This window comes from Notolepis coatsorum, assembly GCF_963971535.1.
Source record: "Notolepis coatsorum genome assembly, chromosome: 1".
In the NCBI taxonomy this organism is placed as follows: Eukaryota; Metazoa; Chordata; class Actinopteri; order Aulopiformes; family Paralepididae; genus Notolepis; species Notolepis coatsorum.
This window is the reverse complement of record NC_140165.1, coordinates 238532077-238558692: the sequence shown is the minus strand read 5'-3', so window position 1 is coordinate 238558692 and position 26616 is coordinate 238532077. Positions and strand designations below refer to the sequence as shown.

The 26616-nt window shown below is 43.6% G+C and overlaps 1 protein-coding gene across 1 annotated transcript in view; it reads left to right on the top strand.

Moving 5' to 3' along the window:
• LOC311224391 (dynein axonemal heavy chain 1-like) overlaps nucleotides 1-26616 on the top strand; it is a gene marked incomplete at both ends in the record, with an annotated part of 190100 nt that overhangs the window by 121815 nt on the left and 41669 nt on the right. Inside the window, 5 exons of the mRNA XM_084309358.1 lie at nucleotides 12460-12585; nucleotides 12769-12888; nucleotides 20186-20335; nucleotides 20436-20596; nucleotides 24732-24957. Coding sequence (XP_084165484.1) covers nucleotides 12460-12585; nucleotides 12769-12888; nucleotides 20186-20335; nucleotides 20436-20596; nucleotides 24732-24957 — 783 coding nt within the window. The remainder of the gene's footprint in view (nucleotides 1-12459; nucleotides 12586-12768; nucleotides 12889-20185; nucleotides 20336-20435; nucleotides 20597-24731; nucleotides 24958-26616) is intronic.

The following is a 26616-nucleotide window of genomic DNA, read 5'->3' as shown; positions in this document are numbered from 1 at the left end:
ATATATATATATATATATATATATATATATATATATATATATATATATATATATATATGTACATTGTGTACAGTGTTATTGTACATTGCTATCATACAGTGGTATATGGATATGACTTACTTGACTTAATCCTCTTTACCCCGTTGGGGGGCATAGGGCGTCCACCAGAGCTCTCCATCTCACTCTCTTCTGGGCCAGGGCCTTTGCTTCTTGCCAGCTTACTCCGATGTTCTTTAGGTCTTGGAGTGTGGAACGTCTCCAGGTGTTTCTCTGCAGGTTGTAGTCCAAGGCCTGTCTAGTGATGTTGTTTGAGTCCTTCCTAAGGGTATGCCCTATCCAGTTCCACTTTCTTGGTTGGTTATCCTCCACAGCTCTTCATTTGTGGTTTTGATGGGCCACCACAGCTTGAGGATGTAGCGCAGGCATTTGTTGACAAACACCTGGATCTTGCTTGTGAGGCCCTCGGTAGTCTTCCACGTCTCAGAGCCGTAGAGACAGTCTTCACATTGGTATTGAAGATCTGTAGCTTGGTGTTGTTGGAGAGTTGCTTGGACAACCAGATTGGCCTGAGTATCCTGAATGCTACCTGTGCTTTGCTGATGCGTGCCTCTATGTCCCTGTCTGCTCCTCCATCGCTGCTGATGTTACTCCCTAGCAGTGGCGGCTGCTGACCAAATTTTTTGGTGAAGCACAAATTATTATGTTATATTATATATTCAATTATATTTTTAAAACATCCCCCAATGTGTGTGTCAGTGGTGGCTGGTGAGTTCAGAAATTGGGGAGGACGGGAGAGACACTCACAGCTTTACTCCCAAGACACAATACAAGAACAAGAACAAGAACGTATCACCAGATCAATCAGAGGTTATACAGCAGGCCAGGCACATACCCAATAGCATTGATTAGGCAATCATTAGGCAACTACAGTACAGCTACAGCTGTACAGTCTCCTCACCACCAGATGTATATTTCTCTCCCACCCACCACCCCCTCCTAATGTACAGTCTCCTCCCCATCATATGTATATACTCTGTCAGGATCTATGAGTAACAGTACTGTATATTTGGATACCGCTCATGTCACATGTATCAGTACTAAATACCTATATGTCCCTATGCCATAAATGTCATGTATGTTGTGTATGTCATAAATGTCAATATGAATTTAAAATGGGGGACCCTGATGTAAATAAGACGAAAGTCTTTCTCTGGTCTGCATCCCCTTAACAATTGTGTGTATTGAGCCGTTCTGCAATCTGTTAAATAAAGTTTTCATTCATTCATTAATTTGCTGTCTCGTTATAACACAAACAGCTTACCATGAACCATGACCAGCTTACGTTTTTTTTCATAGCCGCATTTCTGGCAAGACGCTCTCTGATTGGCCGACGCCTGTTTCTACACTGGTTAAGCTTAGGCACTCTTTCGAAGTTGGTTAAGGTTAGAGTTTGTCTTAGAGCGTGACGGCAAGTTCTTTCGACGGTTAAGCTTAGGCACTCTTTCGAAGTTGGTTAAGGTTAGAGTTTGTCTTAGAGCATGGCGATAGAACGCCAGGTAGTTTGCAGGCTGTTCGACGCGGAAATGGGCAAAGACACAGCTCGTCACGCGATTGGGCAAACATGTCAGTGGCCAATCAGAGAGCGTCTGCCAGAAATGCGGCTACGAAAAGAAAAAAAACGCTGCAGAGCCGCAGAGTTGGCACCATTCTCTGATTGGATTTCAAGGCTGTCAATCATTCAATCCCCCATTCAATGGCAAGAGCTTAGATGCACGGACCGGGCTTAGATGACGTTAATAGCCTATTTTGATTGGCTTTATATTCATCCCGGTCAGCCCGTGCAGGGAAAGTTGCACCAGAGTGATTGACAGCTAGCCATTACTGACTGCAGAGGGCTGATCAGAGAGCTCAGAGCTGTCACTTTTGGCAATAAAAAAATTAAATTCACTGGATTTTTTTTTACAGCGGAAAACATTTCTAATAATAAAAAAAAATAATAATAATAAAAAAAAAATAAAAAAAAATATATATATATATATATATATATATATATATATGTAAATTAATAATAATTATGAATTATGAGTGAATTTGTGTTTCACGTGTTGTCATGGAGAAACCTCCACTGCTCCCTAGGTAGGTGAAGTGCTCCACGTCTTCTATGGCCTCTCCCATCAGTGTGATTGGATCATGTGTTTTTGGATTTAACCTCATGGTCTTGGTTTTTCCGGTGTTGATCTTGAGTCCAAGCTGGTCACTGTTAGTCTGTAACCTATCTGTCTTCTGTTGCATGTGTGTGTGGTTTTCAGAGACTAGCGCAAGGTTGTCTGCAAAATCCAGGTCCTTGAGCTGGGTAAACAAGGTCCACTGGATTCCTGTCCGTTGATTTTCAGTTGTTCTTCTCATGATCCAGTCAATGGCAATGAGGAAAATCAAAGGAGAAAGAAGACAACCCTGCCGCACCCCTGTTGTGATGGCAAAGGAGTTTGACAGTTTGCCCTTGTATATGGATATATGGACTATATATTGGATATAGTGGTATAATGAAGGTAGTTATGAGTACAGTGTAAGACGGATACTGTCAGGGCTAGGCGTATGGAACCCAATATGCAGACAAAGAGAACGGCAGACAGGTCTTGTTAAAACCTGGTACAGGTATATTTAATAAGACAGCAATAGACAGGTATCCGGGCAGGGGTCGAGTTACACAGGGAGAATCTTGTACAGTCCAGGGAGCGTGTGCAGGGCAGGGTAGTCAGACAGGCAGGGGTCAATAATGTAACGGGTCTCTCGTACAGTCCAGAGAGCGTGTGCAGGGCAGGGTAGTCAGACAGGCAGGGGTCAATAATGTAACGGGTCTCTCGTACAGTCCAGAGAGCGTGTGCAGGGCAGGGTAGTCAGACAGGCAGGGGTCAATAATGTAACGGGTCTCTCGTACAGTCCAGAGAGCGTGTGCAGGGCAGGGTAGTCAGACAGGCAGGGGTCAATAATGTAACGGGTCTCTCGTACAGTCCAGAGAGCGTGTGCGCGGCAGGGTAGTCAGACAGGCAGGGGTCAATAATGTAACGGGTCTCTTGTACAGTCCAGGGAGCGTGTGCGGGGCAGGGTAGTCAGCCAGGCAGGGGTCAAACACAGGTTCAGGTCCTCATACGCTTCCTTCCATTGTCAATCAATCAATCAATCAATCAGTCTTTCCATCAAGCCACTAGACGCTTAAACAGACAGTTCTAACTCATTTCTTTCTTTAAATTACTCACAGTTCGAAGTGTTGCTTGGCCTCTGATGGTTTCGATGATGTTGCGATGTGTTTGCTCAAAATAAAGTAACAAACATTTGCACATGCAACAAAGAAAATAGGCATTTACAATATTCAAAAGAAATAGGCAAAACTCAAAGAAAATAACAAACAACTTAGGTATTATTTCTTGATAATGCTTAATAACTTCATAACTTAAAGGGTACTTGTACGTGTATGATACGGTACGTTACGTGTAGTACGTTATTATGATGCGAAAAGTACGAAATGGTTAAAAACTGTTCCTCGACCGCGTCTCTCAACCGGTTGCCCATCACTGTGGCTTTAGCACAGGTGCTGTGGGATTTGTAGTCCTTTATAGTGCGTTGACTACAGATGTCACAATTAAGTCACCTTTCTTATAAATCAAAATACTGGCTCTAACAAACCGGCCCCTATTGTTATGGGCATCTTTAATAACAATAAACAAAAATCCAAAAAAGAGACAGACAAAGTCAGTCTTCGCATTCTATTTGAGAGACAGGGTGTCTTAATTGTCCATCTTCAGTTATTATTCTAAGGCAGGCACCAGTAGTTCAAGTAAAAATTTCATTATTAGTTGTCATACAAAAATACAGAATACTTTTATATGAAATTATTTTTTCTGTTATGCTCCTGAGAGTGCTAGATAAAAATAGATAAATATAAAATAGAAAGTCAAAAGTACATAAACAAAGTGTAAACAAAAATGTTCAGTCAATATACATATATACAATGTACAATACAGAGTAGAAAAAAATTTGTAACTGACTTACAATACAATACAGTATACAGTACAATGCAGAAATGGGATGAGGTACAACTTAGGGTAAGGTGCAATGAGGTATGAATTGTAGTGCAAATCTCTTTACCAATAAATATAATGTGCTCTCTGAAGTCTACAGGGCTTTTTGAACCCGTTGGCGGAGAACAAAGGGATTTAGAATGTCATACATGCTCTGGAAGTCGCGCTTTTCAGAAATCTGTAAAAATAGAAAAATGACAATTTCGAGTGCTTTGACATGTAATCTATATGTCTCCTTACTTGCTCAACGTAATACGACTTGTAAATATGTTTAATTCTTGCTAGATGGATGATTGTAATTATCTCCGTTTGCGAGGAGAACTACACCGCGTCACGAAACGCACATACACGCACGCGCGCACACACACAAGAGCGGCGTGTGCGCTGTGAATAGGTGTTAGACCCCGCAGAGGCGTGAGACAGAGGTATCTGAGCCTACCCCCCCATCCAAATTCTGACCAACAGATTGGCTTTTCATAATATCTGAATTATCTCTTGCAATAATATCCATGGGACTCGACTTTTTGCAGTCGTTGTGTTTGTGTGTGTCACGAACACATTCAACACACACGCCAACTTTCTGATGTCTGATGACGTATATTTTAGTGCGACAGCCAGGGGTGACGGGCGCGTACGCGTCACAGGCAGCTTGCTGTTGCCAGATTGGGTGGTTTGCCGCATTATTTTGAAGCCTGTTTACGGTGTGTTTTAACTGGGTTTGCGGCTGAAAGGCATATGAAATCTGGCACACTTTTGAACGCCGTTATAATACAGTGCTGAGAATGAACGCACTTTTGAACGCCGTTATACACCGCTGAGAATGAACGCATTCTCAATTACGGTCATCTAGCGGAAATACAGTACGTTCAGTTCACGTTCGCCCAAAATATGCGTTCAGGTACATCACTGCTAGTCTTTGATTATTCTCTTAGCCCTACCCCTGCAACGCTTGTTGTAAATGTCTTGGAGAGTGGGAAGCCCACCTCCAATTGTGCGTTCGGCTGAACGGGCCATTCTGTAGTCTGCTACGGTCTTGTGCGGTGCTATTCCCAAACCAGGAGGTGATGTTACCAGTCAGGATGCTCTCTATTGTGCATGTGTAGAAGTTCTTAAGGATCTTCTGACTCACTTTGAACTTCCTTAGGTGTCTAAGGAAGTAGAGGCGTTGCCGTGCCTTCTTGACTACACTGTCAATGTGTGTTGTCCATGTCAATCAATTTGATGATTGTGTTGTTCCGCTGTGCCACACAGTCATGTGTGTACAGCGAGTAGAGGAGGGGACTCAGAATACAGCCCTGGGGGGCCCCCGTGTTGAGGGTAATGGATGAGGAGGTGCAGTTGCCTTCTCTCACCACCTGGGGTCTTCCCGTCAGGAAGTCCAAGACCCACTGGCAGAGGTCATAGTTCAAGCCCAGGGGACTATGGTATTGAATGCTGAGCTGTAGTTGATGAACAGCATTCTCACATAGTTCCCCTGCCTCTTCTCCAGGTGTGATGCTGCTGTGTGCAGCACATGGGCTATGGCGTCCTCCGTGGACCTGTTGGGGCGATATGCAAATTGCAGGGGGTCCAGATTGATGGGGAGGGAGGAACAGATGTAGCCCTTCACAAGCTTCTCAAAGCACTTCATGGCTATGGAGGTGAGAGCTACAGGGCGATAGTCGTTTGATTGATTGAAAATTGTATTAACAGATTGCAGGATGGGTACAATACAGTACAGCTCAATACACACACTTGTTAAGGGGATGCAGACCAGAGAAAGACATTCGTCTTGTTTACATCAGGGTCCCCCATTTTCAATTCATCATAACATATATGACATACATGACATACAGATAGACAGTACTGCTACATCTATACATGTATGACATACCAAATTTACGTTGAGGCAAGCGGGCGTGGATTTTTTGGTTACAGGGATAATGGTGGATTTCTTCAGACAGGTGGAGATGACAGCCTGTTCTAAGGACAGGTTGAATATGTCAGTGAATACCGGGGCCAATTGGTCGGCACAGACTTTTAGGACGCGGCCGGGGATGGCGTCCGGTCCTGCTGCCTTCCTGATATTCACTTTCTTAAAGGTCCTCTTCACCTCATGTTCTGTTATCCTGAACACTGAGTCTCCATTGGCAGTGGCTCCCCCTTCTATTGCAGTGGTCTGTAGGCTGGTGTTATTCACAGCCTCAAACCTTGCATAGAAGGTATTGAGTTAATTCGCCAAGGAGACATCATTGTTCAGCTTGAGGGAGGTGCCTTTATAATCTGTCATCGTTCTGAGGCCCTGCCACATACCTCTGGAATCAGCCTGTTCCCTAAAGTTCAACCTTATCCCTGTAGTGCCGTTTTGCCTCTGTTACTGTCCTCACATTGTAACTCGCCGGCTTGTGCTCGTTCATGTTGCCTGTCACAAGCCCGGCGTTATAAGCTGAGGTGCACGCTTTCAGAGCCTCACGGACAGATTTGTCTACCCAGGGCTTTTGGTTTGGGTAAACTCTAATTGTGGTAGAGGGGATTGTTTCTGCTACCAGAGCACAAACAAAGTCCAGCACTGTTTCAGTGTAGTCATTTATATTGTCTGTGTTCAATTCAGTCTACTCTGAATTCCTTCTCACCCATTTCCCTCCACGACCTAACAGAGCTAGTGAGAAGCACAAAAACCTTCTCTAGCCCATTAGACACCATCCCAACCTCTCTGTTAAAGGACGTTTTCAGCACTATTGGTCCCAGTCTGCTTTCCATCATAAATTTCTCTTTGGTCTCTGGCCAGGTCCCCGCCTACTTCAAACAGGCAATTGTTCAGCCGCTTTAAAAAAAAAGCCAAGTCTGGACTCCTCGTTACTAAGTAACTATCGGCCCATCTCCAAATTATCATTTCTGTCCAAGATTTTAGAAAAAAAATTTGCCAACCAGCTTATATCCATTTGAAATGAACACCACATTCTTGACAAATTCCAGTCGGGTTTTTGTAAGCAACACTCCACGGAGACTGCACCTTTAAAAGTATCCAATGATCTAATGGTGTCCGCCGACTCTGGTAGATGCACCATTTTAGTGCTACTGGATCTTAGTGTTGCATTTGACACTGGATCACAACATTCTGCTAAATAGGCTCAGAGATTGGGTGGGTGTCACAGGGAGTGCACATGAGTGGTTTAAGTCCTATCTCTCAGGTAGATGTTTCTCAGTCGGAGTAGGCCCCCATGTGTCTGAGTCTGTTACCCTTTCCTGTGGGGTCCCCCACTCCCCCAGGGCTCTGTACTTGGTCCGATTTAATTTTCACTGTATTTGCTCCCATTAGGACACATTATTATAAAGGCATCTCCTACCACCTTGTGGATGATATCCAGCTGTATTGCTCTTTTAACCCTGATTGCCCTGATGATTTTAATTATACTTTTATTGTTTTAAATGAGTGTCTGTCGGCCATTAAGGCCTGGTTAGCTAGCGACTTCCTCCAGCTAAATGAGGCCAAAACCGAGGTGCTCATCGTGGCCTCTGATGGCGTTGCATCTAGGGTGGCTGCTTGCCTTGGGTCCCTAGAAACTAATGTGAGCCCCAACCTCAGGAACCTTGGGGTAAACTTTGATCAGGCCATGCACCTCGACACTCATCAAGTCGGTGACCCGCACCTGTTTTTTCCATCTCAGGAATATTGCTAAGCTCAGGTCGATTGTTTCCCATTCTGACCTAGAGTTGATCATCCATGCCTTCGTTTCTTCTCGTCTAGACCAGGGGTTCCCAAACCTTTCAGGCCAGGACCCAGAAAATAAGGCGTCAGAGAGCCGCGGCCCAATGCACATCGTCAGGCTTTTTTTTTTTTTTTTTTTTGCCAGGCGACCGATTTTTTAAGCCAAATATCACTTCAATCCTATTAAGTTAGTTCAAGTTAGTTATTCATTTATATGTGCTATTTATGAGAGGGCTAACTTGTTGCAAAATAATAATGATAATAATAATAGTCTCATTAAAATACTATTGTTGCTTCGGTTGTTTTCAGCGTTTTATGTGCATAATCTGTTATTTAGTTTGAAATGTTCGTTGAAATAAGTAGATTTTTCGTTTTTGTTTATTTATTAAGTTAATATAAAACCATATAGTCACATTTTAGAATACAATAGAATAGAATTTTAGAATACAACTAGAAACACTGTCCTGGCCTGCTTCAGTGGCCTGACAAAACCCTGCGACCCCGACTTTGGGAACCACTGGTCTAGACTACTGCAATTCGGTTCTCACCTGCCTCAATAAATCATCCATAGACCAGTGGAGGTTATTCCATGACCACAACTTTACTGCACGGGTTGATCTTAGTTGATCTATTATCCAATTAAAATAGGCTATTTGAGTCATCTAAGCCCCGCCTGTGCAGTTTTGCGCGTGCCACTCACAAACGCGGGTTGAATGATTGATAGCCCTCAACGTTCTGACACTGTGCGACATGGCCTATTGTTTACACTTTCCATGGGATAAAAGAACGTGTCTCGAGTCAGACTTGTCACGATGGAGAAGCTGCACTATTCAACGGAAGATGAGATCGGTCGAGTGAGTGCTTTCTCACTGCTTTGGCTGTTGTGTGGTGAGTGGATTTAAAATATATATATATATTTTAGTAGCTGTGTGTTGATTATGAATTAATTGGCCCGCTGTGGCCTTGTGTGTGTAATACGTGTCACACACACACACATGCATTGTCTTTCCTCAGTCGCCGATGCGATTGAGTGCGTGGCGCATGTGAGTGTGTTGGCGACGCGCGCCGTGGTTATTGATATTGAGTTGGAGCCTGTGTTGATTATGAATTAATTGGCTGTGGGTCCGCTGTGGCCTGGCCTCTGTGTGTGTGTGTGTGTGTCGTTCATTTACTATAGTGCTGAGTGATGTGAATGTAATGTCCAAACCCAACCCCCTCCAATGTACAGTAAATGACCTAACCCAAGAATACATGAGACCCTCTTCTACCAAGTATGGTTTCGTCGATATTCCAATGTACAGTTTTGCTTGTGCAATACAGTTTCCCCCACCCTGCCTACCCATATAATTTCCTATAATTTCCTTTGATGTGAGGGACCAGATTGGGAGACAGTAAGATATTGGTGAAATAAAGATTGCATGTACAGTAGATATGTGTTTGAAACAGTGAGGGTGAGAAATGGTCTGATGATCTGGCTGTAAACAAATAGTTTTTGATTAGCCTTCTTGACTAAGCTATTGATGTGATGTTTGTAAGTGAGGCATGTGTGTCAAGAGGTATTTATTACTAGTGCCTGTTGTCTTTAACTGTAGTGTCTGTCTGCTGTCTTCATAACCACACTGTGTGTCTGTACTTCTTTATTAATTATTTTTTTATCTCCTGTCCTCCCCAATATTTTTAACTCACAGCCACCACTGACACACATTGGGGGATGTTTTAAAAATATAATTATTTAACATATAATATAATAATTTGTGCTTCACCAAAAAATTTGGTCAGCAGCCGCCACTGCCATAGACCGCCTCCAGTTCATCCAAAATACTACTGCAAGACTGCTAACCAGATCAAGCAGAAGGTGTCACATCACTCCAATTCTAGCCTCCTTGCACTGGCTTCCTATACATCTTAGAATTAATTTCAAGGTCGGTGCTCACTTTTAGAGCTTTGCATGGCCAGGCACCAGAATATTTAACCGACCTGCTGGAACCATATGTGCCCAGCAGGACCCTGAGGACAGCTGACCAGGATCTGTTGGTCATTCCGCGCACCAGGTTGATCACCAAAGGTGACAGAGCCTTTCAATCTGTAGCGCCTAGACTCTGGAATGCCCCTCCTCTTGGCCTAAGAGCTGCAGCGTCTGTTGACATTTTTTAAAATCAGCTAAAAACTACTGTTTAAACAGGCCTTTGGGTAATGTTTGAGCTTCTCCTCCAGGTATAAAATATGTCTTGTTTTTGTTTTCTTTTCTTTCTCTGTGATGCATTGTGTTTTTGTTCTGTCTCTTATCTCTTGAATGGTTCTTGCTTTTTATTTTTATATTTTATATTTAATTTAATTTCTGCTGTATGTAAAGCACTTTGTGAGTTGTCTCTGTGAAAAGTGCTATATAAATAAACTTTACTTACTTACTTATCATGACTAATGGCCCCATCCACACATATAATGTCATGGATATGTAGTATTTTCTCTGTAATCAGGACCACGGAGAGCTCCCTGCAGCTCCACACATGGAAAGCAGAGTTTTAGGTCATGCCATCAGGTCATTTCATGTGAGCATTTTTATGTTGTGTGGATGGAGAGATTTTCCAAAACACTGCTGGTGTGAACACAATTATTTTTAAACAAAGAAGGAAAAACCTTTGTGTATGTGTGGACTAGGCCTAAATGTAGTGGACACTGTTTAGGGGACATTGTATCTACATGTAGGGGACACTGTTAGAGGACACAGGCTGGATTACTGCAACGCACTCCTCATCGGGATTCCTAGCAAGAACATCCAAAGGCTACAATGTATCCAAAACAGCGCTGCTAGGATCCTGATGAGAGTGCGGAAATACCACCACATCACCCCCATCCTCAAGTCCCTTCACTGGCTCCCTGTCTCACTCAGGATTGAATTCAAAGTCTCCCTGCTCACCCACAAATGCCTCTACGGAAACGCCCCCCTATATCTCAAAGAACTCATCACCCCTCACTCCTCCTCTCGATATCTCCGCTCTGGCCAGGCAAACCTCCAACGCCCAAGGACAAATCTATGCACTATGGGAGATCGGGCTTTTTGCTCCTCCGCTCCCAGTCTGTGGAATGCTCTCCCTGACTACCTGAGAGCACCACAGACTGTGGATGTTTTTAAGAAAGGCCTCAAAACCCACCTTTTTAGTAGAGCCTTCTGTTGACCTTTTATCAAATTTTTTGCTCCACACATTTTATGTTCTTTTTTTTTTTTTTAAACTTTGGCCATTCCCCTGGCTCTTTTTTGCGTTTATCGCATTTATTCTGGTCAAGGATGACCGACAGAAACAGGCTGAAGGGGTTCAGATGGGGGGGAAGACACTCTGGGAAAGGCACGGCTGCAGTCCGGGATTCGAACTCGCTAAACCCCAGATCCGTGACGAGCACGGTTGTCCCCGGCGCCGAAATAGCGCTCGAGGTACGTGGTGAGCTACTGGAGCTCCCCATTTTATGTTCTTTTACCAATTTATTTTATCAGTTTTATTATTCTATGTTTCTCTGCTATTTTATGTTTTAGTCTTGCCTATTTTTATATTCTTTCTTTCCTTTATTCTCGCTAGCTTTTAAGTCCCTTTAACTGTAGCGCTCTGAGAGTTGCCCCGCAACTGTAAAGCGCATTACAAATTAAATCTATTATTATTATTATTATTATTATTATTATTATTATTATTATTATTATTATTATTATTATTATTATTATTATTATTATTATTATTATTATTATTATTATTATTATTATTATTATTATTATTATTATTATTATTATTATTATTATTAAATGTAGGACACTTTGATTGAAGTGGACAATGTGCTAGAATAAGGTATCAGGTGTGTATTATTGTTACTATGAAGGCATGTATTGTCTGTGTGTCCTCAGGGAGAGTACTATGAAGGCATGTATTGTCTGTGTGTCCTCAGGGAGAGTACTATGAAGGCATGTATTGTCCTCAGGGAGAGTACTATGAAGGCATCTATTGTCTGTGTGTCCTCAGGGAGAGTACTATGAAGGCATGTATTGTCTGTGTGTCCTCAGGGAGAGTACTATGAAGGCATGTATTGTCCTCAGGGAGAGTACTATGAAGGCATCTATTGTCTGTGTGTCCTCAGGGAGAGTACTATGAAGGCATCTATTGTCTGTGTGTCCTCAGGGAGAGTACTATGAAGGCATGTATTGTCTGTCCTCAGGGAGAGTACTATGAAGGCATGTATTGTCTGTCCTCAGGGAGAGTACTATGAAGGCATGTATTGTCCTCAGGGAGAGTACTATGAAGGCATGTATTGTCTGTCCTCAGGGAGAGTACTATGAAGGCATGTATTGTCTGTCCTCAGGGAGAGTACTATGAAGGCATGTATTGTCCTCAGGGAGAGTACTATGAAGGCATCTATTGTCTGTGTGTCCTCAGGGAGAGTACTATGAAGGCATGTATTGTCTGTCCTCAGGGAGAGTACTATGAAGGCATGTATTGTCTGTCCTCAGGGAGAGTATTATGAAGGCATGTATTGTCTGTCTGTCCTCAGGGAGAGTACTATGACAGCGTCTATTGTCTGTCTGTCCTCAGGGAGAGTACTATGACAGCGTCTATTGTCTGTCTGTCCTCAGGGAGAGTACTATGACAGCGTCTATTGTCTGTCTGTCCTCAGGGAGAGTACTATGACAGCGTCTATTGTCTGTGTCCTCAGGGAGAGTACCGGGCAGCCATGGCAGAAGAGTGGCTGCGTGGCTTCAAAGAGCAGAGTGTTCCTCACACCGAAGCGCCCAACCTGATCAGCACCCTGGGGGACCCAGTGAAGATCCGCTCCTGGCAGGTCAGACCAGCCTTTTATCAGTTGACCTTCAGTCGCAGCATAAAAACCTGCTTAGATAATCTCAACTGTCACAAAGCCATTTAACATCCAATAGCATCCCACCGTGTTGATTCTCCCTTAACAGTCTGTTGGTCGACTCGCCTGCTTGAGCTGCTGTGTATTTTGTATTATGTGTATACGTAGATAGCAGGTTTGCCAAACGACAACCTTTCAGTGGAGAATGGTGTCATCAGCCAGTTCTGTGAGCGCTGGCCTCTGTTCATCGACCCTCAGGGACAGGCCAACAGATGGATCAAGAACACGGTGAGTGAGGCTTCATCCTTCATCACACGCACTACACAGTGACTGCCTGCAGAGGTCAGCAGAGAGCATAATTGAAAGGCGGTCCTTTGGGGCACAGGAGAGAAACAGGTTGTAGGCAAATACACGGTTGGTATCTAGCAGAGCTTTCGGCAGAGACGTCGTGCCTGGGCAGTGGTAATTAATACCACGACAGCTTCTGGTCAGCGTCGAGGTGTAGAAGTAGTCCCCCCATCAGGGAATGATTGAGTGCAGCTGTGGAGAGTGGGGTGCTTGACCGCGTGCGAATTAGGGGGATGAAATACAGCTGGGCGTATGAGGGTAAAGGAAGGGAATACTATGTAATGTTTGTAATTATTAACGAGGCGGACAACTTCCCTTTTTCATGGTCAGAATGTGTGCCCACATTCACAAAGGCTAGAACAGATGACGGGTAAAAAAATATATATTCTCACAGCGGCATCTGGGATGAATGAATGAATGAATGAAAACTTTATTTAACAGATTGCAGAATGGGTACAATACAGTACGGCTCAATACATACAATTGTTAAGGGGATGCAGACCTGAGAAAGACGTTTGTCTTGTTTCCATCAGGGTCCCCCATTTTCAATTCATATAGACATTTATGACATACATAACATACATGACATTTATGGCATAGGGACATATAGGTATTTAGTACTGATACATTTGTGACATAGGCGGTATTCAAATATACAGTACTGTTACCCCTAGATCCTGACAGAGTATATACATATGATGGGGAGGGGACTGTACATTAGGAGGGGGTGGGTGGGTGGGAGGGGAATATACATACGGCGGGGAGGGAATATATACATGCGGTGGGGAGGAGACTGTCTATTAGGAGGTGGTGGGGGTTTTGGGCATTTACGGTGGCCAGTTTCGAATTGCAGCCTCCCGTAGGTGCTCTTTAAGGGCGGTTTTGAATGTGGGCAGGGATTCACATTCCTTTACAGCTTTGGGTAGGGCGTTCCACATTGTTGTGGCATAATTGCGAAACGTGTTTAGTCCCTTGTTTGAGCCGAATCTGGGTTTAACATGATTTGTTGAGCTTCCTCTGGTGTAGTGGTTGTGGTATTCACTGACCTTTGGGAAGTATTTTGACATGTACATGGGCACCCCGGTCGTATAGTGTATCTTGTAGACCAGGCCCATTGCAAGTTGCTGTACTCTGTCGTCTACTCTAAGCCATCCTAGGTTGGCAAAGTGGGCAGGGGTGAGGTGGGTTCTGGGGTTCAGGTCAAGTAGTAGTCTGACCAGTTTGTTTTGTGATGTTTGTAATTTTGTTTTAAGCGCCTTTGAGGTGCTTTGGTACCATGAGGTGCACGCATAGTCATAGTACCCTTGAATGAGTGCTCCTGCCAGAGTCCTCAGGGTATTCTTGTTTACCAGAGAGGAGATCCGGTACAAGAATCTAGTTCGTTGGTTGACTTTTTTTATTACATTGGATGCCATTTTGTCACAGGAAAGATTTGCCTCTAGGATGGAACCCAGGTAGGTAATTTCGTCTTTCCTTGTGACAATATTGTCACCCACTGTAACTGAGAAGCCGTCGGTCTTGCTGAGTTTGTTATTTGAACCGAAGAGAATGGACTCTGTTTTGCCCATGTGTAATGATAGTTTGTTATCAGCGAGCCATATGCAGATTTTGCTTAGTTCCGTGCTGAGGGTTTTTTCAACCTGCAATTTGTTCTTGTCAGAGACCAGCAGGGCTGAGTCGTCCGCAAACAGGAACAAGTTGCAGTCACAGGCTGACGACATGTCATTTGCATAAATTAGGAAGAGTAGCGGTCCTAGTATGCTTCCTTGTGGAACACCACAGCTCACTGTGAGGGGGGGGGATAGAGTACCGTTTACCTCTACCATCTGTTCTCTCCCCTCCAGGTAGGATTGCATCCAGCTCACTGATAGGCTATCAAAACCAATTGCTTTTAGCTTGTCCATTAGAATGGAGTGATTGACAGTGTCGAAGGCCTTTTGTAGGTCCAGCATGACCATGCCGCAGTATTTGCCAGCGTCCACCTCTTGTTTGATGTGGTCGTTCAAATAGAGGAGGCATGTGTCAGTGGAGTGGGACGTTCTGAAGCCAGATTGGAATTCGTAGATTAGGTTTTTTTCCGCCAGGTACTTTTCGACCTGTTCGTAGACTATTTTCTCCATGACTTTCGAGATGGAGGTAAGAATAGAAACAGGGCGGTAGTTGCCTGGGTCTAATTTGCTGCCCTTTTTGTGTAGAGGGGTCACTCTCGCAATTTTGAAGTCCTTGGGGACGTGCCCCTGTTTTATAGAGAGGTTTATTATGTGTGTGATGACTGGGGTGATTCAGGCTGCTGCGTCTCTGAGGAATTTGCAGGGGATGTTGTCATGGCCAGTGGCCTTGTTAGGTTGGAGGGCGCTCAATTTTTTGAGTACCTCATCGGTTGTTACCATTTCAAGTTTGAAGTCGTCTTTGTGGACCCCTAGGTTTTTGTAGTATGCTACTATGTGTTCTACCCCATAATGCCCTGAGTGGGAGGGTAGTTTGTTTACCAGTGTTGTGGCTATGTTTGTGAAGAAGATGTTTAAGTAATTGGCTACATCCAGCTTGTCTGTGATGAGCGTGTTGTCCGTCTTTATGTTTATGTTTGAGAATCTGGTTTTAAGTTTTTTACTGCAGCCTAGTTGATTATTGAGTAATTTCCAAAGTTCGCAGGGTTTGTTTTTGTTTTCCTCAGTTTTGTCGTTGATGAAATTTCTTTTTGCGGTTCTGATCATGGTGTTTACGTCATTTCTTAGTCTGTTTCTTTGGGACTCCATGGGAATCTACGTTCATCATGCCAGGCGAATTTTACTAGCTGGGTTTGTCGTCCTCACTTGTTGCATAAACAGATGCTTTTTTAATAAACAGATGTCATCCTTGTGGACATGGTGCCACAGTAGAACCATAGGTCCCACACTAGACAGGTTTTTCTTCACACTAGACAAGTTCTTGAAGTTTACCACGGGCATAGCTGTCAATATTGGGATTTGAAAATAACTGAGATTTCCCAGCAAAATTTCCCGGCACCCCGTTCCCACCTTGTCTTCACATACCCCTTACATAAGCAAGGGTACACATAGGGAATCCTAAAAAAACACTTTTTTTGATATATCAGTGCAACAAGAATTGGATCTCTTCTTCACGCTGCCGTCCTATTCTTCTGGTCTTCCTTTCACGTTACAGCTAACGTTCTAACCCCTTAACCCTTTAATCGCCGTTGACGCTTTTCAGCGTCATTCCCCGCCATGCTTATTCTGCCGATGACGCTGTACAGCGTCATTGATATCAATATTTAAAAAATCTGATCGAAATCATATTTCTCCCCCGGAGACATTATATGTACTGGTGAGCCCCTGTCAACTCTCTAACGGTTCAAGAGCGCCATCTGGTGGCCGATCGGCAGATCGCCCAGGGCATAAACATGGAAGTGGACGCTGGTGCTCATTTCAATTTGGTCCGATCACTCGCTATAGGTCCCGGGACTCGAGCTCGACACAATGGATATCGATCCGTTGCCAATAACTCGATAAACAACATGATTTGGACGTATACTATTATACAACCTGGAAATGGATTGGGTATTTCTATATCCCATAATAGAAAAAATTCTGTTCCACGCTCATCTCCCAACGGCGCGAGGAAGCTACGGTGAGTTTCAGCGTTATTTTGTAATGTCTTCTATACTATGATCATATCACCCACACTAGATGAATGATATAACGTTTGCCCACGGAATTATAAACGACCCCCCGCCCATCCGGTCATCATCAGATCATACGTAGTAACTTCTAGAAGTACGTCCATTTGAAATCTTTTATCTCGCACCGATTGCTATCAAACTGTATACAATCATCAATATAATGCATTTGGGGCTATAAATCACGTTCTGGAGAAAGCTGCAGAAAACGATAAAAACATACTTATACTTTAGACCAGGGGTCTCAAACTCGCGGCCCGCGGGCCAATTGCGGCCCGCGGGATGATATTTTGCGGCCCCCTACTGGACGTCAACGTTTAGTGTTAGTGCGGCCCGCGCGCAACTGTTTGCCGAGTCGTTGCGCGAGAGTTGGAAGTTTTATTTATTTTATCACTTGTAGGCTACCATAGCGCAGGCTCATGACAGCAACGTTATGTTAGTGACTTGGTTGAAACGTGATTCCGGAGTGATATCAAGTAAAGTGGAAGCAAATGCTTCCTCGCTCTCTCTCTCCTCTGCGAGCAGTGCTCTGCATCCGCAGCACTGCCACTGTGTGTCTGTGTATGGGTCTGGTCCAATCACATACGCGTCCCGTCAGCGTTTTCCCCCCTCACCCACAGTCTGCGAATCAGATGCAGAGTAGGGGAGTAGGGCGGGTCTTCACGGACTGCATGTCGTCTCTCTCTTTCAGTTCAAATCGGAGCAGAGTTGACAGCGCATCTATTCTACAGTAAACTCGCTCCCAGTTTTATCTCTGTGAGATAAATGTAGCTATTAGCCTATTTTCGCCAGCAGGCAGGCAGCAGAAAAATATGGCATTTTCAAAGATGGTCAGTAAAAGAAATGTCGACTGCATTCAAAGGTGAATGGACGGGAAAATAATCCGTTCATGCTGAGTCCCAGGCTCCCATCCAGGGGCGTAGCTGGAGATTCTGGGCCCCATGAAAGAATCAATTTGTGGGCCCCCAATCTATTAAAAAATGTGGGGCCCCCAATCTATAAAAAAATGTGGGGCATTTGCTGGGCCCTTGGAATCATCCTACCCCCCCCCCCCCCCCCCCCCCAGCTACTCCCCTGGTCCCAGCACCAAACCAATTATGTGACTATATGCCAAGAAACGGTAGCTATTTGAAAATAATGTATGACTGAAGTGATGGAGACCATGTTTGAAGGCAAACAAAAGCAAATCCCCCTCAGATCGCACAGCAACCAGAATAACTGAAATACTGGCACAGTGCATTTCCATAGCTGTGGATAAGTCTACTGACACAGCTGTGGATAAGTCTACTGACACCACTAAGAAGCCTGAAGATAAGATTGAGAAGATTGGATCAGTTGTACTTTTTTTTGAATACTTGAAACCCTTTTTTTGTGGAATATTTGATGCGGCCCAGCCTCACCCAGACTCCACCTCCAGCGGCCCCCAGGTAAATTGAGTTTGAGACCCCTGCTTTAGACCGTATTTTAGTATGAATATGTGAATGAAAAAGTATAACGTTGCTACACCCTGAACAATAGATATAGGACTTTGAATGGGCCATGGTAATGTCAATTTAGCAATACAATTTAAAAAGTTATAGCCCTGCAAAGAAGGGGAACTTCTCCATGTTAAATACGGCTGGCGAGGGATGGTAAATTATGAATTTAACCCCGGCGATCAAAGGGTTAACAGGCGGCCACATTTAGCATAAAACGCCTGTCGATTGCATACCCAAAGTCATTTGCGCTTTATTATACTTTATACTTTGAGCTGAAAAAAGCACTTTGAGTGCTAATGTAATAGAGAAACAGAGGTTTGAACACACTCAAATAAAATATTTGCTCCTTTCTTTTGTGTTGACTTGTTGCCAGATGCCTGTTTTTGGGTTCCAGCTGAGAGGTAGGAGCTGGAAAACATAACGGTCCTATAGCCTGAAGTCTTATAGTCATACAGGTCCAAAGTTTATAAAAATCATTAGTGTTTTACAAAGGTTTTTGTAATATGTGTACCGCAATAATTCAGCGTGATTATCCAAAATCGTTATGGCTGCCCGCTGCCATTCATTCTGACGTGCGAGTCAAGACAAAGAACTTGTTGGTCTTCTTCGACCCCTTTCTCGTTGCAATCAGTGCTCGTCTGGGATCGCTTTCGGAGCAGATGCTCCTTGGCTACAACGGTGGTCAATACATTTTGCCATCAGCGGTGACTGGTTAGTTCAGGACGTGGTCACTCGTCGGAGCTGCTTGTCAAATGACGCTTGCCGGATATTTCGTCTTGTACCTCGAGACGAGAAGCACGCAATAGGTTGAGTGTGGTGACGATCGAAAGGCGGCAAAACTTTCAAACAATGTATTGAATGATCGGGAGAAACACAGCCCGGAGGCGACAGGCGAGAGCAAAGTGCTGCGATGCGCACACGGGCGTGATGTACCGTATGTGGTACGCCGAACGTTAACGTCTACACTGCTGCCACCTGTCTTCACGGCAGGTAATGTAGCCTTTTTTGTAAGAAGGGTCAAATACGGGTCTAAAGCTGTGTTGCAGCCAGCTTCTGAGCCAAGGAAGAATAACAACAACATGCAGGCCAGAGGTCAGGCAGGAACAACGCATGCAGGCCAGAGGTCAGGCAGGAACAACGCATGCAGGCCAGAGGTCAGGCAGAAACAGCGCTCCAAGCTCCTGAAATTTTAAGTTGTTTTTCAGTCAACACAGTTCATGACTTTATTGGAGGCAATAACAATGAATTACCAACCACATTACAAAAGTCGATTCCCACAAAAGATGATTTGTTTATGACCCATCCCTAGTAATTATATGATTAATATCAGTGTCAGTATGTCTATATTGTATGTACACAGTACATTTCGCAGAGTAAATTTTACTCAAACTGAGTACATTTGACTCAAACTGACAAATGTACTCAGTTTGAGTAAAATATACTCTGCAAAATGTACTGTGTACGTGTGATATTATTTCATTATGCATATTTATTATATCTGTAGAGGGCCGTTCATTATATCTGCAGAGGGACGTTTATCATATCTGCTTGTAGAGGGCCATTCATTATATCTGTATGAGGCCGTTCATTATATCTGTATGAGGCCGTTCATTATATCTGTAGAGGGCTGTTCATTATATCGGTAGAGGGCTGTTCATTATATCTGTAGAGGGCTGTTCATTATATCTGTAGAGGGCTGTTCATTATATCTGTAGAGGGCTGTTCATTATATCTGCAGAGGGCTGTTCATTATATCTGTAGAGGGCTGTTCATTATATCTGTAGAGGGCTGTTCATTATATCTGTAGAGGGCTGTTCATTATATCTGTAGAGGGCCGTTCATTATATCTGTAGAGGGCTGTTCATTATATCTGCAGAGGGCCGTTCATTATATCTGTAGAGGGCTGTTCATTATATCTGTAGAGGGCCGTTCATTATATCTGTAGAGGGCTGTTCATTATATCTGCAGAGGACCGTTCATTGTATCTGTAGAGGGCCGTTCATTATATCTGTAGAGGGCCGTTCATTATATCTGCAGAGGACCGTTCATTGCTCACCTATCCTTGTATCCTGTCTTCTCTCAGGAGAAGGAAAACGGATTGGAAATCATCAAGCTCAGCGACAAGGACTTCCTGCGTAGCCTCGAGAACGCCATCCGCTTCGGTAAACCCGTCCTGTTGGAGAACATCGGAGAGGAACTCGATCCTGCTCTCGAGCCTGTCCTGCTGAGACAGGTCCATACTTCCACACACACAGCCACATATATCAACACTATGTGAATATAACAAGCATTTGGACACGTGGACTGTAGCCATCTGTGTGTTGTGGTCTCAGACGTACAAGGTGCAGGGCACAACCGTGCTGAAGCTGGGAGACACCGAGATCCCCTACCATGAAAAATTCAGGATGTACATCACCACCAAGCTGCCAAACCCACACTACTCTCCAGAGATCTCTACCAAGGTCACGCTCATTAACTTCACTCTCTCACCCAGGTAAGGCGCACTTACGGTGGCTTCATATACACACTCCTGCACCTTGTTGTTTACAGTCATACATATATGTGTGTGTGTGTGTGTGTGTGTGTGTGTGTGTGTGTGTGTGTGTGTGTGTGTGTGTGTGTGTGTGTGTGTGTGTGTGTGTGTGTGTGTGTGTGTGTGTGTGTGTGTGTGTGTGTGTGTGTGTGTGTGTGTGTGTGTGTGTGTGTGTGTGTGTGTGTGTGCAATTTGTGAAAAGAGGTTTTACACATTTGTTGATAAAATAGATGATTAGATTAGTGTGGAGAATCCTGACTCTATTAGTCCTGTCTAAACTTGAGGAGAGTAGTAGAGACAAATAGAGACGAATATAGTCTAATAGAGACTAATAGAGACTAGTAGAGATGAATAGAGACTAGTAGAGACTAATAGAGACTAGTAGAGACTAATAGAGACTAATATAGACTAGTAGAGACTAGTAGAGATGAATAGAGACTAATAGAGACTAGTAGAGACTAGTAGAGATGAATAGAGACTAATAGAGACTAGTAGAGATTAATAGAGACTAGTAGAGACTAATAGAGACTAGTAGAGATTAATAGAGACTAGTAGAGACTAATAAAGACTAGTAGAGATTAATAGAGACTAGTAGAGATTAATATAGACTAGTAGAGACTAGTAGCGACTAATAGAGACTAGAAGAGACTAATAGAGACTAGTAGAGATTAATATAGACTAGTAGAGACTAATAGAGACTAGTAGAGACTAATAGAGACTAGTAGAGATTAATATAGACTAGTAGAGACTAATAGAGACTAGTAGAGACTAGTAGAGACTAAATGAAACTAGTAGAGACTAATAGAGACTAGTAGAGATGAATAGAGACTAATAGAGACTAGTAGAGACTAGTAGAGATGAATAGAGACTAATAGAGACTAGTAGAGACTAGTAGAGATGAATAGAGACTAATAGAGACTAGTAGAGACTAGTAGAGATGAATAGAGACTAGTAGAGACTAGTAGAGAGAGACTAATAGAGACTAATAGAGATTAATAGAGACTAGTAGAGATGAATAGAGACCAATATAGACTAGTAGAGATTAATAGAGACTAGTAGAGCGGCTGGGTGGCGCAGTGGGCAAGGTGCTCGCCACCAACACAGGATATACTGGTATCGGGCCCAGCTCTCGGCGTTGCTTCCGGCTTGGCCGGCCGTCGTACTAACACAATTGGCAGTGTTAGAGGGTGGGAAAGCCGGTGGGTGGGTTCTGGTCGTTGTAAACAGCGACTCCTACAGTTCGGTCGGGGCGCCTGCTCAGCGAGGAAAGGATCTAAGGGAGGTAGTGTGATCCTTCCACACGTTACACCCTCTCAGTGAGAGTCCGCGCTGCCAGGTGAAAAGAAGTGGTTGATTGGCTACACATGTGTCGGAGGAAGCATGTGATAGCCTCCACTCTCCCAGACTGACTGTAGGGGGTAGAGTGCGCAGCGACCAGGAAGGGGATTGGGAATTGGCATAACGACTAACATTGGGATGGGAGAAAAACAGAGGAAAAAGGAGGGAAAAAGATAAAAAAAAAAAAAAAAAAAAAAGAGACTAGTAGAGAGACGAATAGAGACTAATAGAGACTAATAGAGAGTAATAGAGACTAGTAGAGATTAATAGAGACTAGTAGAGACTAGTAGAGATTAATAGAGACTAGTAGAGATTAATAGAAACTAGTAGAGACTAATAGAGACTAGTAGAGACTATTATTCATAGTGTTCTCATACAATATGGTGTAGAGCGACAGCTCATTGACTGCAGTTGGCATTTAATGATAATCACCTGCTATTTGATTTAGGGATGCTCGATATTGGCTTTTTTACCGATACTGATATACCGATATTGTCCAACTCTTAATTTCCGATACCGATATGAACCGATACCGATATATGCAGGGTTTCCCCCCCCCAAAAAACTGAATAATTTCAGGTAATTAACATTACATATCTTGTTGTGTAATTAACACAACATTATGCATACTTTGACAATAAATAAAATAATAATTTGTTCTTACTTGCTTGCCTCGGTAAATAAGTAAGGGATAATGTATAGCTACGAGGTCATTGTCGCAAAATAATTGACCGACACGTAGTTTAAAATACCGAGCCGCTTCGGCGAGGTGTTTTAAACGTCAGTGAAGGTCAATTATTTTGCGACAATGACCGAGTAAAGCTATACATTATCCCGCTTATTACATGGCTAACTTACTAACAATATACCTAATTCATTTGACAAATCGCAGTTGTTCTGTGGCTCTGTCAGCCCAAATAAAGTGATTATTATTATCGCGGGCAGCCTCTGTTCTGGCTCCGCTGTGTTCTGGCTCCGCTCGTCGCTCCGCCCCCTGTCATCGCTGGCAGCAGAACGCCGGCACGGCAGTGTCTAATTGCACTGAAACAGTGTGTCAGTGGGCTTGATTGCGAACAGCTGCGCACAGCGGTCATTATTGAAAAAACAGCGGTCATTATTGAAAAATAATGACCGCAGTCGGGGGGCTATTGACCAATCACAAGCAAGCATTTCGGCGAATGTGAAAACGCCATGTAATAAAGGTTAAATAATTTTTTTACCGATACCGATATTTTCCGATATCACATTTTTATGCCAATATCGGCCGATAATATCGGACATCCCTAATTTGATTACAATCACCTGTTGTCTGTCATCTCAGACCAAGGTGTCTGAGATGGAACATTTAACGTGTATTTTCAAGGTTTCTATGTAGCTAAAGTCTCAAGTTCGTATAGTGGATCGTTACAGTACTCTGCTAATTGTACTTACACATTTTGGTAATGTTTCATTCAAAGGATCGGAGACGGAGTCAGCGCTACCGGTGAAAACAGTCTGACTGTTGCTTTATTTGAAAACAACAGCATAAATTCTCGGGTTCACAGCTTCAATTATTTCTATCTATAAACAGCTCGTCAGCAGAGTTTCCTCGTTGGTAGCATCTCTTTTCTCGTTCAGTGTTGGAGTTTTCCAGGTTCGAGTCTCAAGCTGCTTTTCGTCTCCGTCTCCTCTGTTTCAGTTTTCGTCTCAGCGCTCCCCTTCTCCTATTGCATGCCTGGTTATATAGGAGAAAAGACCCTTCCCCCCTTGGTCGAGTCCTTGAAACGTGCTGTCACGATCTCAAGGACTCCGGCGTTCTTCTCATTGGCTAACGCCCCTGTGCTGCTGTCTCCCCCTCCATGTAAGGAGGTAGACTAGCTTTTTCTGGCCGTTTCTTTTAATGATACGGATTAAAATCGAATTGTTTGATTAAACCCTTTTACCAGCACAGCTCAACACACACAACTTTCCAGAAGATGAAGCATTTCATACATAGAAATACAGTACTGTTATCTATACATTCATTACATACCAGCTTTGCAAATACAGTACTGCTGTTTGATATAAGGCAGTACTGTTGTTTGATAGAGAATGAGTCAAGAGAAGGCAGTACTGTTTTAATATACCAACTAATTAAGTACAGTAGTTTGTTAAGTTTACTTTGTTTAGCTTTCTTACCAGTTATTTTTATATAAGTTCACAATGGTACCTTTTAACTTTCTCAGTTTAATTAATGACTATGTTTGGTTTCTGGAGTTTAGCTTTTTGCTCAGTTGTGTAATGCATAATCTATTTGGCCAGCTGCCTTTATCTATTTCCTCAAGGGCCCAGTTTGGCTGACAAGGTTTAACAGCCCCCTGACCTCAAACTGTATTCTAAGTTTTATGATTGGAGCTAGTTCCTGTTTCTTTAACGACCTTATCTCTCCCTGACAGAAGGTTCTTGCCAAGGGGTTTTTTCTCACCATTGTTGGTTACTCGCTTACCCTAAAAATAAACAAGACCTCCTGCTTGATCACCTCAATATAGCCTGGAGGGGTCAGTTTATGACCTTAACGCAATCTTACTTTGTTGGGTGTGGCGAGAATGTCAGCTAACCATCCAAGGTCTACTTGCCCTTACTGGTACCTCTTTTTGACGAGTGAGGGTATTTTCTGCTTAACAGCCGTGACTTATTTTCTTTGAGATCCTGTTTCTTAAATTCATTACTTAGTACTAGATCATACATTTTGATTTAATTAATTTACGACACATTCTAACTTGTGTGTGTTCGTCCCCAGTGGCCTGGAGGACCAGCTGCTGGGCAGGGTGGTGGCTGAGGAGCGTCCAGACCTGGAGGAGGCCAAGAACCAGCTGATCGTCAGCAACGCCCAGATGAAGCAGGAGTTGAAGGAGATTGAAGACAAGATCCTGTTCCGTCTCAGCTCCTCCGAGGGGAACCCTGTGGACGACGAGGAGCTCATCCAAGTGCTGGGGGACTCCAAGATCAAGGCCGGAGAGATCCAGGTCAGACAAAGGGCTCCGCTGAAGATTTTTGTGCTTTAATTCGGAGCCGAGAAGCAGTCTAGTCCTAGCAGCTTCATTAATCCTGACCCGTCTCAGCCACAGCATAACTGAGACCGGCTATGGAAACAAATCATAAATAGACTACTGTAAATAAAATAGCCTATAACATTATAAAGGATAGGCTATAGCAGGGGTTCCCAACCTTTCTTCCCCAGAGCCCCATGATTCCTTGGAGACATATATGATATTATAGGCTATACTGGGTCTGTCAGCGAAGAGATTTAGCCATTTGAGAATAGGCTATTATGGCCAAACGAGGGCCTATAGCCTATAAATATTATTAAATGTTTTCATAAGCGTAAATGTTGTGAAGGATCAGATTAAACCGAATATATATATTTATTTATGGATATATATTTAATAGTATTTTTATATCGTTTGATATCCCTTGTATATTCCTTGTACATATACACTGAATATCCCTTTAGTCTACTAACAGCCCATAATAGTTTCATTCTCTCATTGGACAAGAACTTGGCGCCAGCAGCCAAGCCCCTTGGTTCAAGTTCAATCGTGCCGACGAACATGTCGTTACTAGCCCGGTTCCGCGTAGGAATACGTCTGGCGAAATACGAATGGTACTATTTGTTCACAGCGCATATATATATGGCGCAAGTAAAGTAGAACTTCCTTTTAGTCCCTTAGCCCTTAGTTCTTTACCCTCCAACCTAGTGGCAAGACGTTAAGCCTCACCCACGATACACGTGTGGTGCAGTATGGTCAACTTGGCCTCAGAATGGCATTGAGACATCGTGTGGATTAATAGTTGAATTGTCATAGTTTGGCACTATACCGTTGAGTGGGACGTATTTCTATTAAGTTAATAATAGTCTATTATGTATGGTGCATCGTTCGGTTAGAGTTATAAAGTGAGCAGTACCCCCATCGTTTCCTCGCGTTATCTAGAGTCTTAACCAGGCTGGGCAGACCACGTGTGGTGCTTCCATCCGAGGAGTTCTGGGCTAGGACGAGTGGACCTGCACATTGGATTACCTTACCCGGACGACGGCGAGCCCTACACGGCTTGGATTATCTACTTGCTTTGGGTGCTTTGATTATGCCATGGATAACAGCCAACACTGGTAAGTGTTGGAACTACCCCCGAGAGGAGTCCAGGTGAGACGGCGCTCTACCCCGAGTGAGGTCGCCTCACGTCTCTTCGTTGTGGACCGGCAGCTACCGTCTACAAGAGGGCCCAACGGTATTCATCTGTGGACCAAGGTTCTGTGGGCACCGTGTTCAGCACTCTGAATTCTCCCAAGAAATCGTTGGCCAGATGGGATATCGCCAGCGGCTCTCCTAACCCCCCCCCCCCCCTACTGACTTACAACCAGCGGGACCCCCTTTAGTGTATCCAGCTATAATCATTAAGTGCCATCGCTATAGTTCCCTAAGGAACTAGGTTGTATACTTGCTTCCTGCGTAACCAGAGATTGGACATTCAATGTTGATTTGCCTACGAATACTCATTTGCCTTACAAGTGCATTCAAATCATAAATGTCATTAAGTGAACGTTGTATATACCCTTTGCTATATATTAAATATTCGACTTATACATTTGTGTGGACTTGGTTTCATGGTGGGAAAGTGTTCATCAT